The sequence below is a fragment of the Lepidochelys kempii genome, chromosome 9 (genome assembly GCF_965140265.1).
Source record: "Lepidochelys kempii isolate rLepKem1 chromosome 9, rLepKem1.hap2, whole genome shotgun sequence".
NCBI classification, from domain to species: Eukaryota; Metazoa; Chordata; order Testudines; family Cheloniidae; genus Lepidochelys; species Lepidochelys kempii.
Window position 1 is genome coordinate 44506750 of NC_133264.1, and position 20309 is coordinate 44527058.

Sequence of the window (20309 nt, forward strand, 5' to 3'; positions counted from 1 at the left end):
CATCTAAAGCAGGGGTGGGCAAACCTTTTGGCCTGAGGGCCTCATTGGGTTTCAGAAATTGTATGGAGGGCCGGTTAGGGGAGGCTGTGCCTCCCCAAACAGCCAGGCGTGGCCCGGCTCCCCCTGCTTCTCACCCCCTGACAGCCCCCCCCCGGGACTCCTGCCCCATCCAACCCCCCCATAGCCTGACATTCCCACCCCCAGAACCCCTGCCTCATCCACACACCCCCGCTGTCTGTCCCCTTACCACCCCTGGACCCCCCCACCGCCTCATCCAACCACCCCTTCTCCCAGACCGCCCCCAGAACCTCTGCCCCCCTTCAATCCCCTGTTCCCCGCCCTCTGACCACCCTGACCTCTATTCACACCCCTGCCCCCTGACCACCGCCCCCAAACACCCCTGGCCTCTATCCAACTAGGGTGACCAGATGTCCCGATTTTATAGGGACAGTCCCAATTTTTGGGTCTTTTTCTCATATAGGCTCCTATTACCCCCCACCCCCATCCCGATTTTTCACACTTGCTGTCTGGTCACCCTATATCCAACCCTCTTCCCCCACTCCCTGCCCCCTTACTGCGCTGTCTGGAGCACCGGTGGCTGGCGGCGCAGCTGCACCAGGACAGACAGCCATGCTGCCCGGCTGGAGCCATCCACGCACTGTTCAGCACAGAGCAGCGGGTCAGGCTGGGCTCTGCAGAGCGCTGCCCCAGGAGCTCACAGCCCCGCTGCCCAGACCATTGCACCGGCGGAGCAGTGAGCTGAGGTTGCGGGGGTGGGGGACAACAGGGGAGGGGCCGGGGCGAGCCTCCCGGGCCAGGAGCTCAAGGGCCGTGCAGAACGGGCGGCCCACGGCCTGTAGTTTGCCCACCTCTGATCTAAAGGAACGTCATCATGGGTACGTACCATTAATCCGTATCACAACATGTTCAGGTATCAGAACTTCATGACAGGTTCTATACAGCTCCTTCAAAAACAATTAAAATGATCCTCCAGTTTGGCTCTGCTCATAGATCTGGTTATGACATATGGAGCCTTTCATCTACAAGTCACCATATGAAATCTCGCCAAGTTAGGCATGACTGAAAAATCGCTCCTATCAAGAGAGGGTTGTTGGCCTGTGTGAAATGAGTTTGTAGTCTCAGTCCAGGCCATATGGAACAAGTCAGCTCTCCACAAACCATGGCCGCACCTTGCACAAATTGGAACCCTTTAATGACAGTCTTTCAGTAGCGATTAAACACTGACTGGGCTCAGAGATTAACTCGCTTTCACAGTGACTATCCATACAGTACCACTCTTGCAGACAAGCTGAACGTAATCTCCAGGACACTACCTTTAGCATTTTTCATGGCAGAATAAAACATTTAAAAAGAAACATCTACAATAACCAGCACTACGCACTGACTAGGCATAGCAAATACATTAAAAAAGCATTTGCCAAAGGCCAGCTTTGCAACATGCAACACACACATGCCATTTCAAAGGTTTGGAAATACTAGAATTTGTCAAAGTCCTTAGGTATGCATAAAATACATACAGTAGATTGTCTTGGGAGCAAGTGTTTTCTTAGTCTTCTGCTCTTTTCCACAGAGCCTGTATTACTCTTATTCTGCTTTTGAAGGCTGTTGTGGTGCCAGTCCACCATTTTGTCTTCAGAGTCTGATGGCTACTCCCGGCATGTCTAACTCTTATAGCAGATACCATTATTTATCAATAGTGATTCCCATTGGAAGCTGACTAATAACATTGGCCTTTGACGCCAGGCCCTTAACTTTCTTTTGCTAAGCACAACATTTTCCGTCACTTTTAATTAGACATTTTTCTTCAACTTCCCATTTGTGTTTCAACATTTTGGTTACATAAATAAAAGGTCAAGTGGCAGGTCTCTAGATGGGTCTTGCTGTTCTGAGAAGATGAGATGAATGGCAGCATTTTACAATAGAGCTATCACAGCTCACCAAGGCAGTCACGCGACCTCTCTCGGCCAATCTGGAGCTTTTCCTTTGCAACAGCTCAGCAAGTGAATATGTGCAGAGTACTAATATCAAAGTAATTCTGCTGAGGTCAGTCTTGATTGCTCCTAACCCAAGCTACGAGTTTTGTTTTCAAAATGATAAGCAGCCATTATTAAAAGGACATTCTGGGATTTGTAGAAACAGTTTCGGATGGCCAACGCCAGAATTTCTTAGTTTTTGAACGAACAGGATTTAGAAGAATTTTTCCATCACTGACATTCCAGTTATAATGTAGCGCTCACATATAGTTTCTTGACTCAAGGAACAGCTTGGACTGAAGGCTTATCCTCCTGAAAGTTTTAGCGGAAATCTCAGATGTTTGGCACTTCTAAAGCAGCAGGTCTATGTTTTTCCCAACAGAATCCTCCAGCACAACTACATGTACCGAAGCCAACACAACAGTAACTTCTCCGCAGTTGACTGCCCGGATATTATTTAATCATCTCTCAGCTGTATGCTTAACCCTTCATTTTTCTGATCATGCTGCAGTCATATTTCTTAAGACGTAAACAAGTTCCATGAGGTTGAATATGGCTTTTTTGTTGTTGCTTTTTCGTCTTTATTGTTAATTCACACGGGAAGGAAAAAGTTCATTTGCATTTAGTAGTCACTAGTACGGTCACAGGAGAGGTGGTACCATCTCAGAAGAGGTCCCTCCCACTGTCCTGACTTGTTTGCTGTGGTCAATATGCAACAGCAGGCTGGTCAAAGTGATGAAGGAGCAAAAAAAATGACCATATTCTAGCAAGGTCAGCATCACCTTGGTCAAGAACTTATTTTTCTTGTAGTCAAGCTCTTATTCGGAAACTTTAATATCTTTTTGTTTACTGTGTTGTATTGATTTTTCAACTAGCGTCTACCATATTATTGGATAGTTTTCATTGCCATCTGGTGGTTTGGGATGTGCACTGCAACTGGTGTTCTTTCCTGCATTTCCTTCTTCCATCATACGCACTGAAGCACTAGCAGTAATGATATAGCATTTTATACGCTTCCATATTTCCTTTATCCCCAGGGTTTCTAAAGCATCGACAAACACATGCACATTTTATATATGGCACAGGCATATACAATCAAGTGTATACGCCAAAAGAAATGTAGCTGCCATCTGTAGAATGAAATACAGAAACAGCACACAGCAATGTAACGACAGCTTAAAGATCGGATACGAAGAGCACCTGTTAAAAAAGAAGAAGGGATTTACTACAAGTAAGCAAAACTTAATCTATATTGTAATTTGGCTGGACAACAAGGTGAAACCTCGCTTGTGAGAAATCCAAGAGATCTTTAGAGGCTACAAGTGAGAGTGTGCACTCTTTCCATTTCGTTGGTCTCTGACAGCACAGACTTTGCATTTTCCCAAGCCACAGTTTAATATAGATCCAGAGGGAAGAGTCATGTACTGAGTTGCCACTCAAATGTAGTTCAGTCATAGAATGGCAGCACCATTATGTATATGTGCCTTCACATTCGAGAGATTTCTCATTCACTCAAATATATGAGCATCTGGCCTGGTGACAGCAAGTCTGCTTTTTGGTATCGCTTCATTACACGAGTCTTCTACAGATGTGTAGAACATTTTTCTTGTATCAGCGTGTATATTTTTTATACTTATTATACAAATACTGCAGATTATAAGGGCTGAAGTGAGAGGCATGGTATTTGTGATTCAGTGGACCAAGAAAAGGATTTCACAATCTTTTCATTTTTAATTGCATAAAGGTCAGCAAAAGGTTATTTCTGTGCTGAAAGGCCCATATAACCTGGTTTATTGGGTGTCTGAGGCACAGAAATCTGTGCTCACTGTAACTTAACTTTTATTTCTGCTTTGCCGTTCACCTTTAAAAAGTCTCCTAGGCTGAAATCAATGATAATGCTACTTATACCAAGCTTCTTACATCTACCATTTTAATAAGTATGAGCCCACTCAAGGTCAATTGATATATTAACTGAAACCTATGAATTTGATCTTACCTTAGTGTTTAACTAACATACATACCATTAAAAACAGGCCATACAATTAAGCAACATATTTCAACGTACATGTCCCACATGCCTTGCTTTCCCTGCACTCTATGGGGTATCATTAGTCAAGCCTACCTGTAGCTCCAAAGCACTCGCGCCTGTGACGCTCATTCCAGGCCTTGACTTTACAAGCCTTGCTGCAAGTGAAGATCTCATAACAGCGTATGCAAAGAGTGAGTCGAATCCCTATAGCCCGCCCACACTGGTAGCAGTATTTAAAGAAGGGCTGTCTGGAACAGAAATAGCATGAGAAGGGCCATCAGGAGAGTTCATGTTTATTATTTTGTTTTTCATGGCTTTGCCAACATATTTACACTTTACATAGCAAAGGAAATCAAAATGTCTCACAATCCAGGGGTAAAAATCTACCCTCATCCACCAGGGTAACCAAGAGGAGCGAGGCACTGTGGTGGATCACAGTGCTTATGTTGCTATCTGGGGAACGAATGAACACAAGCAGCAGTGCAAAGTGAAGTGTCCCAAAAGGCAACAGGCCCAAAGCCTGCCCCACACTGAAGCCCCCTCATTTGCCAATTCACTGTGCACCAGCCAGCTCCTTGCGTTGGCTCGCTCTCCAGTACTAAATGTAGGAGTGAGTGTCTATGCAAGATTAAATCTGACAGCAGGTCACAAACACAAGTATTCAGATTTGGAGAAGGTTTGTAAAAACCTCGTTACTACTGAGGAACACAACACAGCCGCTGCTGGAGCACACTGCTTGCGTCAGAGCAACTCTCCATCAGTTTAGGACGAGAAGTGAAGAATGCTCTATCCCACTGATGCTGCAGGAGGTATTTAGATAGGCAGAACGTACTTACCTTGGTTGCAATGTGGCCTAGGCACTAGAAATAAATACCCCTGTAACTTTTAAAAGCATCTTGGGATCTTTAAGAACCACAAGTGGTCAGAACCTCTGTTCATCTCATCCCAAAGATACCCTCCCACTCCACACTCATCACCTAACCTCACCCCAGTATAGATGGCCGATCACCATGCTGGATTATTGGTTCAGTATGGACTCAGACAAAAAAGCACTGCCTACTGACTCTCCACCACTAACTCTTTACAGCAGTGATTTCCTTGACGGTATTCAAATGTCTCACCTGATTAGCTTGTGAGATTTGACAAGATAACAGCTCAAGATATGGCTTACAGGCTAGCTAGTGTAGGTATTCATTGTACATGGTAAAGCACCACAAGGATTAATATAATTTTTAAGTATTTCAATGCCTCAGCTTTTCATTAACTGTTTCTAAAGGCAATACTGGATGCAATGGGATCATCCAACACCTTTGGCATTGAGGGCTTTGATTTTTATAGCATTTCTGGCAGTGTATCATGGACTCTATTAGTGTCTTGCTTCAGTCTCTTCAGTGTCAGCATCATTAATACAATCAATACTGTTAACAAAATGGCACAGCAGGAGAAAAAAAAAAGATCTAAGCAAGCCCTTGAAGTATTAATATGAATAGTCCCAGCCAGCATCCATTCTGTAATCTTGGGGATCAAGGGAAACTTGGAAACATAATAAAGTAATACATTCTGGAAAAGCAAAGAATAATTTTGGCTTCCATTTTCCATCCCACCTGGGCTCCAACTAATTCTTCCCATTCTTTTCTAACAAACATAGTTCCATTTCTCATTTTCTGGGAAGTGTGCAAGTTTATCTCCATTGTTACTGTAACCCACACACCTCCTGGGTGTGGTGTTCTGTCCCATCCCATCTAGTGGCACTGAGACCCGAGAGAGCCCAAGAGTGAGTGTCCGCTCTATAGCCTTAGCTAATAGCCATATGGCTTTTAGCTCAAGTGGTAGAGGCTCATGCAATAAACTCCAGAGGTCCCAGGTTCAATCCCGCCCGCTGACGACCAGGTTGTGTCCTTGTTACATTACACCACTGGACCTAGAGCTTTTCTGCAACAGTACACCCAAAGTCAGAACTGTCAGGTAAGGGAAATGTTGAATCCTTTATTGATCACGGGCCTGGATTATATCTATTAATGCGTTTAATGGACTCTAAAATAAAAGCATTAAAAATTGTAAATGCCGGTAGATTTACATTTGTAAATTCCTAAACTACTTCCATTTCCTTCTCGTCTCACATTAAGGACTACAATTCCTAAATAAGTATGGGTCCAATAATTATGTGTCCATATTAGCCACATAAATTATGTACCTATCTGGTTTGAAAATCTAGCCCTGTATCTTCAGTTCAGTTTGGAAGAAATATTGGGGCAGGGCATCGGAGATTAGGGTTAGGACTTCAGAATTTTCTATATTTCGCTTTACCAACATGCTGGGTAAGAACATGCACAGCCAAGTAAATAACCTATACTAACACACAAACACAATGGCCACCATCAAAGAGTAATCTATTATAAAGAGATAAAAGACAGTGCTATCCGGAACAGTACAATATTTTCCCCAATACCAGTGTATGGTAACTGATGGCACTGGCTTTTTTTTAATTTTAACCACTGTACATAATGTTGCACACGTATTATGGAACTGAAGTAGTGACTTCCTCACTAAGGCCCTGATCCTGCAATGTGAAACTTAGGGGGAAACCCCTGTACACATGAAGTCCTCAATGAGGCTCTGAGGGGGCACGAGGATCAGATTGCAAGGCTGGGCAGGGGGACTACGTTCGTAAGAGTTTTGACTCAACTCTAGACTTTGTAAAAAGATCTCTGCAGATGGCTGCATCATATGCTGGGCCACAGGAGAATTTGTCTGGGAAGCTTGAGGTTAGACTGGCTTCTTTTGAATTATTAGCTCTGAATACAAATGACCAATCTGTCAACAACCAGAAAATTGTAACATCTTTGTCCATTCATAGCAGCCACTTTGGCTAACTTCAGAGCAGGAGGGGAAGATAATTTTAGCTGCTGAAAAGCAGATAGATTGAAGAAGTGAGGGGAAAGTCAGAGAGGCCAAAGAAGGGGTGCTGGTGACAGTGGTCCAGGTGAGGCAGAGCCATGAAGTGATATATTTGGCTAAAAAATTATAAGTGTTTCTGTTCAGCATCTTTAGCATACCTCACTTCCTCCCGTGATAGCATTATTGCAGCACGCTTGTCCACATGTTTTCTTCTAGCTGAGGGAGCACGAGGACTTGCCTCTACTGTACCAACATGTAAATGAGAAAATTAGACCTCACAGTTAGAGTCTGTGAATAAGCACGCTGGTCACCAGGGCCACTTCCATTAAAACTGCATTCAGCCCTGTGGTGTGGTTATGCCACAAATGTACTCACTGGTCAACATCTGACTCTCTGGCCCATGTTATAGAGGCAAGAACAGTTTCTTCTTGAAATGGAAGTTACAGAAAACACTGTATCATACAAGTAATGTTCAGCATCCTACTCCATATTTTGGATATCCCTCATTGGGAGTCCATAAAATATCTTAAAGACGAGGGTCACCTGTTGGGACTCAGTGGAATGAGAACTATGTGACACCCACAGACAAATATATCATGGATTTTCACTGCTCCCTAAGAACAAGAGCGGGGCTTGTCTCAGATTTTTAAATTAAAATGTTTTAAGATAAGAACTTCAAAGGTTGGCAATATATCCCCAGTCTATATATGGGGAAACTGAGGTACACAGAGGTTAACAGATTTTTAAGGCCAGAAAGGACCATTTTGATTATTATGACCTCCTGCATAACACAAGCCATAGAATTTCAGGTTATGTGAATTGCAGAAGGTAACAATCCCACATTTCACTTATCACATTTTAGGTAATCTCTAGAGGCAGTATTATCTTGTGCTTGAAACACACGTATCAGGGAGAGATGCAGGTTCTATGCTTGGCAGTGCCACAGATTTGAGCAACACCTTGAGCAAATCACTTAACCGCAGTGTACTTAGGTATGTCCCTAGCTATAAAAGGAGAATGGCACCCACTTACTCTAGAAGGGCAATGGGATTCTGTAAAGCACAAGGATCCCGGAATGAAAAGCGTTATAGAGGAACAAATTCATCATTAGGGGCTATAATTTAATCCCACAGCATAGGAATTTACAAGTGTAAATCCCCATACAGCGATATATACAATATTTACATGGACTGCAGGCTTAGCTTGAACTCACATTTCCTGGATTTCCGAAGTTCTTCTCTATCCCATTCTCTCTCTTTCAAGACAACACGCTCGCGAAGCCGGTCACTAATGTACTGTAGCAGCTCCCTGCGCGCATTGAAAATCTCCCGTTCCGGCGGCAATAATGCGTGGTATGGAGTATGTGCTATCTTCTTATCCTGCAACACACAATTCACACACAGGAAGACATAGGGAATAGACATCTAACATGGCAAATGTGCTTCCATATTATTCTTAGCAGGAAGTAAACTTGACTAGATGAAAGGATGCCCAACACAGACGTAATCATGTATGGTACCGTATCAGCCCTGCTAAATACTAACTAGCAGTTTCAACCTATGCCAAGGGACAGGATCCCCTCTCCTCTCCAAACACCTGCCATTTTTACACAACACAGTGGAGCAAGCTGGAACATAATCACATTTAATATTTTGACCAATTTTATTAGCTGCTACTCTTTTGATTGGGCAGGACTCCCTCAGAGGAGAAGAAGCGAACAGTGCTCTGAGGTGGTACAAAGAAAAGGCATACTTGTGGCACCTTAGAGACTAACATTTATTTGAGCATAAGCTTTCGTGAGCTACAGCTCACTTCATCAGATACATTCAGTGGAAAATACAGTGGGGAGATTTATATACACAGAGAACATGAAACAATGGGTGTTATCATACACACTGTAAGGAGAGTGATCACTTACGATGAGCTAATACTAGCAGGAGAGTGGGGGGAGGGCGGGAGAAAACCTTTTGTAATGATAATCAAGGTGGTCCATTTCCAGCAGTTGACAAGAACGTCTGAGGAACAGTGGGGGTGGGAATAAACATGGGGAAATAGTTACACTTTGTGTAATGACCCATCCACTCCCAGTCTCTATTCAAGCCTAAGTTAATTGTATCCAGTTTGCAAATTAATTCCAATTCAGCAGTCTCTCGTTGGAGTCTGTTTTTGAAGTCTTTTTGTTGTAATATTGCGACTTTTAGGTCTGTAATTGAGTGACCAGAGAGATTGAAGTGTTCTCCGACTAGTTTATGAATGTTATAATTCTTGACATCTGATTTGTGTCCATTTATTCTTTTACGTAGAGACTGTCCAGTTTGACCAATGTACATGGCAGAGGGGCATTGCTGGCACATGATGGCATATATCACATTGGTAGATGTGCAGGTAGGTGAATGAGCCTCTGATAGTGTGGCTGATGTGATTAGGCCCTATGATGGTGTCCCCTGAATAGATATGTGGACACAGTTGGCAACGGGCTTTGTTGCAAGGATAGGTTCCTGGGTTAGTGGTTTTGTTGTGTGGTATGTGGTTGCTGGTGAGTATTTGCTTCAGGTTTGGGGTCTGTCTGTAAGCAAGGACTGGCCTGTCTCCCAAGATCTGTGAGAGTGATGGGTCGTCCTTCAGGATAGGTTGTAGATCCTTGATGATACATTGGATTGAATAGAGATTGGGAGTGGATGGGTCATTACACAAAGTAAAACTATTTCCCCATGTTTATTCCTCCCCCCCCCCGTTCCTCAGACGTTCTTGTCAACTGCTGGAAATGGACCACCTTGATTATCACTACAAAAGGTTTTCTCCCACTCTCCCCCCGCTCTCCTGCTGGTATTAGCTCATCTTAAGTGATCACTCTCCTTACAGTGTGTATGATAACACCCATTGTTTCATGTTCTCTGTGTATATAAATCTCCCCACTGTATTTTCCACTGAATGTATCTGATGAAGTGAGCTGTAGCTCACGAAAGCTTATGCTCAAATAAATTGGTTAGTCTCTGTAAGGTGCCACAAGTACTCCTTTTCTTTTTGCGAATACAGACTAACACGGCTGCTACTCTGAAACCGGAGGTGGTACAGAGACTCCTCCCTCTTAGGCGCCTGACTGCTGTATCTTGCTCACCAGATTTGGGGTCAGGAAGCAATTTTCTCCTGGGTATTTCTGTTTTTGGGTTTTTTGCCTTCCTCTGCAGCATGGGGTATGGATTGAGTACTAGGATCCTGTGGAAATGTTTCACCACAACAATTCCCTGCCACTGCAGGGGCCCTTTGGTGGCACCTTAATCTGTCCTGATGACTAAAAAGGTTTAGTTTAACTAAAGTCATCAGGCTCAACATAGGTAAAATTTAATGCCCTGTGATATACAGGAGGTCAGGCTAGATGATCTAATAGTCCCTTCTGGTCTTAAGCACTATGAAACTATGATGACCCAAGCCAGCAATGTTTCTAAACAGAAATTATCTCAAAGATTTCCAGGAAGCATTAGCAGCTCTTTAAAGCGAATAAGTCCAGAGAAAGCAGAATTAATTACACTTTATGTTAAGGTTCCTTTCACAAAGGGTTAATAAATTTTAATATATTTTAACAGTTAATCCATTGTGCTAGGTCAGAGATGGGCAAACTGAAGCCTGTGGGACTGTCCTGCCCAGGTCTTGAGCTCCCAGCCCCTCCCCCCGCTGCTCCCCCCCCAGCCTCAGCTTGCCGCGCCACCAGCGCTCTGGTAGCGTGGCTGTCTCCTGCTGGGCAGCATGGCTGCTAGTCTTGCCGCTCTGACCGGCATGGTAAGGGGGCAGGGAGGGGTTGGATAAGGGGCAGGGATTCCAGGGGGCAGTCAGGGCACAGGGGGCGTTTGGATGGGGAGGAGAGTGGTCAGGGACGGGGGGGGGTTGGAGGGGGGGTTGGATAGGCTTGGGAGTCCCGGGGGGCCTGTCAGGGGACAAAGGACCAGGGCGGGTTGGATGGGTTGGGGGTTCTGAGGGGGGCAGTCAGGGGGCGGGAAGGGGAGAGGGTGGCTAGTGGGAGGGGGCCAGGCTGTTTCAGGAGGCACCGCCTTCCCTACCCGGCCCTCCATACAGTTTCGCAACCCTGATGTGGCTCTCGGGCCAAAAAGTTTGCCCAGCCCTGTGCTAGATTCTTCTAAAGTTCAACCACTCAATAAGTTGCCTCCAGTAATAATTTATAACCATCTATAACACCTTTTACTGATGTGCTTCTCTCAATAATATATACTAATCATGTCTGTAAAATGCTTATAACGTCTATAAATCATTCATTAACTCTTTATAAACCACCTATAAATGGAATCTTAATATAAAGTTGGACCAAATCATCTCTCTCCCACGGCAGAACTACCAGGGCTTTTTAGACCTCTGTCACCCTTATAGGGCTAAAAGTTTGGTGGTGAATGGAATGAGTCTCAAGACAACTGGACAAAAGAGAGTCTGCTGGTGCTTTTAGCATCTACCCCTGACAAAGTGACAGGTGCAGAACTAGAAAATCTGGTTGTCTCTATTTATGGATCTGAAGAACATGATTAATATTAACATTAATTTTAAATTCTAGTGGTCAAAGAGATACCTGAAAGTATTTATAATATGCGTAGTCTACTACAGTTCCTACTGCAGTTCTCCTCCCTTGGTTAAGAGTAATTGGCATCAACATATCTGCACCAGCCTCAATTAGTTTATCAATCTGGAGAAAGAAAAACAAAATGCAAAACAACAAAATTGAAAAACATTAGAAAAGGCAGGACGTTCAACCAAACTGTTATAATTAAACTTGTTATAATTAAACTGAAAGGACTGATCACCAGACCCTGGTCTCTACTTGTGCAAATGCAACTCTGTAAGAACACAACTGAGTGCATGCTTTATTCACATAAACCCCTGGGTGTGACTAGATTCTAATGATGAGCATTCGTATGTCCAGAAGGGTTTTGCACGTGAAAGTTCCAACACTCATGTAGGCAATCATGGCCCTGATTTTCAGGGATATCCCAATCCCCACTTCTGTTCAGGCATCTATGGAAACACATTTTCATTCTCATTGTTTATCTGTAATCCTAAAAGTTAGAATATATTATATCAGGCAGAACCCACAGTAAAATATATACATTTCCAGACATGCTGATCAGGGCTATACCAAGAATATGGTTTGCATTAGTCTCGTATGAAATGCAAGGGATTCAGAGGAGCCCACAATTCATCTGTTCCTGCATTTTTATTGCCCACCATATCCTGCTTGTGATATGACAACTGGGTGCTGTAAAAATGATTATGGTGTCAAACAATTATGATTGCAAGAGAGCAGACATCAGAAAGGTGGAATTCCTGCTAGAGAACAAGGGATAAGAAATACAGTGAATGGCACACAGAATTCTACTTATGTAGTTGCAGATTAGTGTTGAGTTTCAGAAGTGTCAGCGAGGATGAGTCACTTCCCAAATTCTTGTTTTATTTGGTTGGCTTCCCCTTGTTTTCCCCCTCAACCTTAGGAAGCACAAAAAGCAATCATCAAAGGACAAAACTAACCTCCTTCCCTAAGGCTTTGTCTACATTGGGAATTTGCTCCAAGCAGCGATTTGCACCACTTGATTTTACCTCTGCTTGAAATTGGTGTAAACTCAACTGATGCAGATTGTGGCTGCCTTCCCCTAACTGAGTTTGCACTGGCTATGCTGTTGGGCTAGAACTGGGGGAAATCCCTGAGGTAGATAAGGCTTAAACACTCTCCTGGGTCTTGTCCACACTGGGAAAATGCATCCAGTCAACTAATGTGATTTTAGTGAGCGTTCAACACAATTTTCACCTTAAAGTGACAAGGATAGCTGCATTTAAAAATATGATAGTTACTTGCAGTGAACCCTGGATGTTGCAGGGGACCCAAAGTTAACCACAATCACCTACCATAATTCAAACATGACTTGCCCCTCTGTGCAGAAGGCAAGTAACTCCATGCTAGTTAAAACATGTTAACATGTTTCACAACACAGTTCATCTTCCCAGCACAGACTCAGATACAGAAACAAAAGGAATTGGCAGTTGAATCACTGAGTTACTAAGAAAAAAACGGGTTTCAGAGTAACAGCCGTATTAGTCTGTATTCGCAAAAAGAAAAGGAGTACTTGTGGCACCTTAGAGGCTAACCAATTTATTTGAGCATAAGCTTTCGTGAGCTACAGCTCACTTCATTGGATGCATACTGTGGAAACTGCAGAAGACATTATACACACAGAGACCATGAAACAATACCTCCTCCCATCCCACTCTCCTGCTGGTAATAGCTTATCTAAAGTGATCGCTATCTTAAAACAAAAAAACTTCAAATCCAGACTCCAGCGAGAAACTGCTGAATTGGAATTCATTTGCAAATTGGATACTATTAATTTAGGCTTAAATAGAGACTTGGAGTGGCTAAGTCATTATGCAAGGTAGCCTGTTTCCTCTTGTTTTTTCCTACCCCCCCCCCCCAGATGTTCTGGTTTAACTTGGATTTTAACTTGAAGAGTGGTCAGTTTGGATGAGCTATTACCAGCAGGAGAGTGAGTTTGTGTGTGTATGGGGGTGGGGGGGATGTGAGAACCTGGATTTATGCAGGAAATAGCCCAGCTTAATTGTCATGCACATTGTGTAAAGAGTTATCACTTTGGATGGGCTATCACCAGCAGGAGAGTGAATTTGTGTGGGGGGGTGGAGGGTGAGAAAACCTGGATTTGTGCTGGAAATCACTTTAGATAAGCTATTACCAGCAGGACAGTGGGGTGGGAATAGGTATTGTTTCATATTCTCTGTGTATATATAAAGCCTGCTGCAGTTTCCACGATATGCATCTGAAGAAGTGAGCTGTAGCTCACGAAAGCTTATGCTCTAATAAATTGGTTAGTCTCTAAGGTGCCACAAGTCCTCCTTTTCTTTTTGCGAATACAGACTAACACGGCTGTTACTCTGAAACCTCTCCTTACAATGTGTATGATAATCAAGTTGGGCCATTTCCAGCACAAATCCAGGTTTTCTCACCCTCCGCCCCCCTCCCACACAAACTCACTCTCCTGCTGGTAATAGCCCATCCAAAGTGACCACTCTCTTTACAATGTGTATAATAATCAAGGTGGGTCATTTCCAGCACAAATCCAGGTTTTCTCACCCTTTTTTCCAAAAACCACACACACAAACTCACTCTCCTGCTGGTAATAGCTTATCCAAAGTGACCACTCTCCTTACAATGTAAGCTTATGCTCAAATAAATTGGTTAGTCTCTAAGGTGCCACAAGTACTCCTTTTCTTTTTCAGAAAAAAACCTGCATCACTGAAGGTTACTAGGAAAGAAGACAACTGAATCACAAAGAAGAACCAGCATTCAAAACACCTGCTCAAAAAGTTAATTGGAAAACTGAAGTCAAAAACAACATATGGTTTTCTTACCAATAAAATCCTGTTTGCTATGGTCCTCTTCTGTTCATATGTAGTGTTGACTGCAGCACAAAGGGCACTACCTACACCATTGCTTAATGGAAGATTGGGGTCAGCTCCATACGCTAGGAGTTCCCTCACCGCCTGCAAACAGGCATAGTTAAATATGAGAAATCAATGAATGATGACGTCGTCTTAGATAGTTTTACAGCAGGATTGTGAGATCCAAAATGTACAATGATATCTGTGTCGATACTTTACAGTGTTTACAATAATATACCAGGAATGCATACTAGTATTTTTCAGTAACTTAAAAGGCATAAAGTAATAACATCTAAATATTGGTCTAGGAGAATAATTTTTGCACTTGCTTTGTATTGCATTTTTAGCACAATAAAAATCATAGATCCATACTGAACAGCCATGTGTCAACTGCTTCATAGTGTAGTGTTAAAAAAGTCATCTTCTTTTATGCTTTTCTAAACTACAAAGCCTGTGCACTACCAGAAAAACAGAATGGCACAGGCTGTACATTTGTGGCCAACTGGGCCATTACTGCATCAGACAGGTTCATAAACTCCACGACTTAGATTTCAGATGTTTCAAACATGAGACTGAATTCTGTTATTTTAACCCAAACAGCAGCCATTATTAGCCCAGAATAGAAGCTCTTTCTAAGCCAAAGGAGTCTAAGAAGCCCCTTCTATTCAACTATTTTCTCTTTAGTGAGCAGTGCAAGACTCCCACAAACCCATTCTCTGACAATCAAAGGTGTCTTGAGAAAAGCCTGGGTCAGACTCTCTATCCATGGGCTTTGGTACAGTGCATGGACTGGGAGACCAGGGATACTATACCTTGAGCTAAATGAGGCCAGTTAATCAGACATGATTTTTGATGAATTCATATTATCTATTGCTTAGCACTTCCCTCTCTGTCTTCTAAGTGGTTATAAATACTGCTTTATCAATTGGCCTAGCAGTGTATTGTAATTAAACTTGTTGCTCCATAATTCCCTGCTCCATAATTCACCTAATTTCCTTTTATTTAAAGAGGGGAATTATGATAGATAATAAAATAAAATAAAATAAATGGTCCCTTGTGTCCACAAGGAGCTTCACCAATGTCAATGGGGCTCCGTGCGAGCACTGGAATCTGTTCACCCAAAGCCAACTGCAGGACTGAGGCTTAGGTTAGTTCTTTTCTTATCTTCTGGGATTTCAGCTGTTCTCCTTGGATTCTCAAACAAGCATACAGCTCCCTCAAAACCCAGTGTCTCCAATACGACTTTCCCTCCCTGAGAACTCAACTACATTGTACAGAGCAGTACTGCATTTGGATTTACATTTACTGGGCTAACAAGTAATGAAGAATACTGCCCACATGCAACATGGGTGAGTTAATACTGCTATTATTAATGTATTTAGCACTGTAGATTAACCAGTTGTAAAGCACTGTGCCGGATGTGCCAAAGAACTGGAGTCCAGATCCAAGAGCTACTTAGGTCATTACATGATCCTTAGCATCACAGCTAACAAGCTAGCACCAAGTGGACTCAGTACAATATTAGCTGAGACTTTAATTAAAGAATAAACAAGTGCTATATAGAGAATCAATATGTGGCCATTCTACCTGGAAATAGCTAAAGGATGCTAACAAAGTCAAATACTTTTCAGTAGTTTCCTTTCCATTTCTTTGTGCATTTAATTTAAAAAAAAAATTCAAGTCAGGCGAAGCAATCTTCTTCAGATGAGAATTTCCTACACTGTGCTTCAGAACTAACTTTAGCCCTTTTTTATATTAAGAAAATCAAGAGATCTCTATAATACAGTAAAACCCAACCCTTTTGTGAAGTTATTCAAAACTTTATATTAAAATCTAAAAACCTTTCCTTTTCATTTTATTGCAACCAACAGTTTCTTTTATTGAGAGAGAAAATAAGGAGAAATTACCCCAACAATGTACACCTCCTGGAGCAACTGTGGGATTTTTTAAGTATTGCCCTATTGTCTTTATTAAATGCAAAATAATAATACATGCACATTTTAAAGAGAGCAGATTTTAGTAGTACTAGTGCGAAACTTACAAAAAATCACATTCAGACCTCCAGTGAATCAGCTAGACTAGATTCTGGAGGCACAAAAGTCCCGCAGCATGGGCAATTAAAATTGAATGTGTATTCTAATGATCCCAGGTTCAAACACACACTAACAGGAGCAGATGAGGAGGATCCAGGTCAAGAGGAATCATCTATACAGTGGCTGAAATGTTCTCTCTTAAGCAGTTCTTAAAAAGTGCTTATTTCCAAAGCAATTAATGCCTGGATAGTGCATCTATATGGAAATTTTATAAAGGGCATGCTCAATACAGCATTTTCAGATGTTAGTAGTTTTGATCATTTCAAACCAAACTGTTTTATATAGGAACTACATTACTGAATCAGACCAGCGAGCCATCTATTCCAATGTCAAGTCTCTGATAATAGCCAGCATTAGATGCATCAGAAGGTACAAGTAGTAACTTGGTGGACAATTACAGAATGTCTGTAGAGGAAGATTCTTCCTAATCCCATCAGTTAGTGCTTGACTTAAACGCAAAAGTATGACGGTTTATGTTCTTTGTAATATTTTCAGGGTATCCTACAGTGTAAGTGGATGTTCTCATGATCCATATAGATAGATATTCCTTTCTGAATCCTGCTAAGCTCTTAGCCACCAATCCATAAAGAGAAATCCCCATTTAATACAGTGGAAAACTCAGGTTATGTCCATAGCTTTGAAAGAAAAGTAAATTTAGATACTTTCATTGGAAATAAACATGGGTCACTCCAACACACAAGCCATCTTGGCTCCTATCCGGGAAGGAACCAAAGCAAAAATTAACCAAGTAAATAAAGAAAGAAGGAATTAGATGATGCTCACCAAGTCATTCCCACTGGCAATTGCCAGGGAAAGTGGTGAATGGCCACTCCACAAGGTGTTAGGATTTGCCTTATGAGTTAAGAGGAGGTGGACAACATCTCTGACATGCTGGGTAGGGGGGGAAAAGGTAGAATTAGATCATAAAAAAGAAAAACAAGACATTAAGCTTATGAAAAACAACAGCATTAAACACTTGCTATAAACACATACACCTATTACATAGAAAAAAACATTTAAAAAAGAACATTATTAAGGCTGCTTCTTTAACCCTCAAAAGTTGGCAATTGCCAAAATTAAGGTTGTGTGTGCAACCTTAACTGGGCCCCCTGTGCATACACATTAAAATTCAGTCTTTATTTACAAGATCACATACTATTGTTATCATTGCATAATGACAGGTTTCAGAGTAGCAGCCGGTGTTAGTCTGTATCCGCAAAAAGAACAGGAGTACTTGTGGCACACTGTATTTTCCACTGCATGCATCCGATGAAGTGGGTTTTAGCCCACGAAAGCTTATGCTCAAATAAATTTGTTAGTCTATAAGGTGCCACAAGTACTCCTATTTTTATCATAGGACCCCACCCTCATTCAGTGCACATGATGGACACATGGTAGAGATGAACTAGGGTTATGTAGTGAAGAAGACTGTTGTCTGGAAGACCCCTGCCTTTTTTGTTGCAGAAATTGGAAGGTGTGTAGTGAAGGAGACAGATTGCAAGAAGAGAGAGGAGGGTCTCAAGATTAAGGCAGCTGAATGCTGTCCTGGAGAACTGGATTCTACCCCTGTCTCTGCACAAGGTTCCTATGTGATGCTGGGCAAGTGACATAAGACAAACTTTTCAGAGGTGGTCACTAAGTGAGTATTCTTCATTTTCCATGTGCCTGACTTGAGAACGTGGAGTCTATTTGCAGAAGTGCTGAGCACTCAAAGCTGCAACTGAAGTCAACAGGAGTTGCGCTTTCCATATGTGGAATGCTCTATAAACTTAAGTGCTCTGAGAAATCAGGTCCTAATCATCTCAAATTGGGCACCCAAAATTAATGGCTACTTTTGACTTTAATCTCTCTGTGCCTCAGTTCCCCATCTCTATAATGGAGATAATATACCTCATTTCACAGTGGTGTTGTGAAACTAACTTCATTAATGTTTGTGAAGCACTCAAATATTATAGTGATAAGCGCCACAGAAAATCTCATGAGGAAATTAATACTTCAGCCATCACAGCAGGATTTGAAAACTGTGCACTAAGTAAGGCCTGGGGCCATAGACCGAATTAGGAGAAAAAGTACTGAATAGCAACTCGCTAAGTAAATATTGTCCATTCTGTATACTTAATGAAGCAGGGGTCCTGTGAAAAAAATAGAATGTGATCATGTAATTAAAGATTGGCATTTCCTAATTTTTGAGTGCTTCAGAATGCAACATTAATAATGGCCTTTTAATGATCTTCTGTGTGTATAATTCCCTAGCTTTTTAATAAAGCACAGTGAAAACAGAAATTCGTCCTGTGGCTGTACAGGGACCCCGACATGCATCATCAGCAGAGTTGGGACCGATCGATCCACCGCACAGACCACTGCCACTTGAGCTAATGGAATAACAACTGATAGCAGCAGAAGATTCTAATCCTCTATGTGGACCAGCACTACACGAGTATGGGACACTTTGAAGTGGGTTTCCTAAATATTTGGTGAGGTTCAGAGATCTTGGTTCCATCCCAGGCTCCAGAGGGGAGTGTGCTCTCTAGTGGGCATAGGCCCTTCTGCCCATTCCCACCAAGCATGACTCTTTCTGCCCCATCTCTTTGCCCCAGTATTCTCATTCCAGCCCCAGACTCCTTCCCCAGCAAGTCTTAGTCTCACCATTCTGATCTCCCTGACCCAGTGTTCCCTTCATGCCTTGCACAGCATTCCCAGTTCTCTCCTCAATCCCCAGGGGCCTCATTTTCACCTGTCTCTCCCCACTCCCCTTGTCTCTAGGCACTCCCAGTCAAATTTCTAAGCATAGGATTGCTAGAGCTTTTCAAAGACAAACCACCAGAATTTTTTAACATGGGCAAAACCCACTTATTTTTCCCTAGCCTCATTCTCAGAAAAACATGAATCATTTTGGCTGAAATAGTCCACAAAAAAGGCAGACACTTGGCATGGAAAATTTCAGCATAAATAGTGAAAGCATGGCAAAGTTATGAGCATCTTAAGACGGTCTTATGATGGGAATTGTTCGGCAGCCTTCGTAAAAGGCAGTGCTACCAGTCCCACCTGCAAAATATATACACACATAAGCACACACATATGCATGAAAAAACCTAACAGCCCCCAATTTCAATCACATTTTCCAGAATAGTTCCCCATGAAGCAAAGAATTTATAACATATACCAAGAAATCATACACTACAATATAAATCCTTGAATGCAGGAGCTGACAGCGTAAATGCAAAAGGGAGCTCTACAATAGAGGTTAGTTATACAAGAATGGTAACCTTTAAATACTCAATAGCTTCAAAACAACTTTAGGATAAAAACAGATTGGAATTCCTGGAAACTAAGATCTACAGTAATTAAAATTCTTAATTATGTATGATTTTGAGAGAGGATCGAGAGGTAAGGTTAGCTTATTGACTTTTTATTTGTATGTAAAAGCAACCATAAAAAACCTGCCTGGTAAGAAATGCATGTCAGCAAAGCAATCAACTCCTGAAAGGACACAATGTATTGAACGCAACACATCCTGGCATAGTAAATGGGACTTTTTCACATTTGCTAAATTTCATAGGGCCAGTCATCAAATGTAATTAAGAAGAAGATAATAGAAACCTTTACACTGTTTCTATTTAGAATCTGCTTTAAGGCAAGGCATTAAAAAGAGGTCGAAAGTCAAAGAATGAAGTTACGTGAAAGAATCCTAATATGTAGAACCGCAAGATCAAAGCGGCAGTATAGACTATCAGAGGAAGAAAACGGGATATAGTAAGTGACAACGTGTAATGGAAATCAATTAGTTATGGCTTGACTTTTGGGGAAGGCAGGGTTGAAGGGGGCTTCTGATTAAAAATTTGTTTACTG

At 42.1% G+C, this 20309-nt stretch overlaps 1 protein-coding gene across 5 annotated transcripts in view; it reads right to left on the minus strand.

Moving 5' to 3' along the window:
* The window catches only part of ANKMY1 (ankyrin repeat and MYND domain containing 1), a 58256-nt gene that overhangs the window by 4789 nt on the left and 33158 nt on the right, over positions 1 to 20309 (minus strand). For 3 of the 5 annotated variants that reach the window (XM_073360054.1, XM_073360051.1, XM_073360050.1), the window contains 6 exons: positions 17244 to 17351; positions 14338 to 14469; positions 11495 to 11608; positions 8135 to 8300; positions 7080 to 7164; positions 4117 to 4271 (listed from right to left, as the gene is read on the minus strand). In XM_073360054.1, the coding sequence (XP_073216155.1) occupies positions 4117 to 4271; positions 7080 to 7164; positions 8135 to 8300; positions 11495 to 11608; positions 14338 to 14469; positions 17244 to 17351 (760 nt within the window). Of the gene's footprint in view, positions 1 to 574; positions 3195 to 4116; positions 4272 to 7079; positions 7165 to 8134; positions 8301 to 11494; positions 11609 to 14337; positions 14470 to 17243; positions 17352 to 20309 lie in introns of those variants that run through there. The other 2 variants (XM_073360052.1, XM_073360053.1) reach the window with 2 other exon arrangements.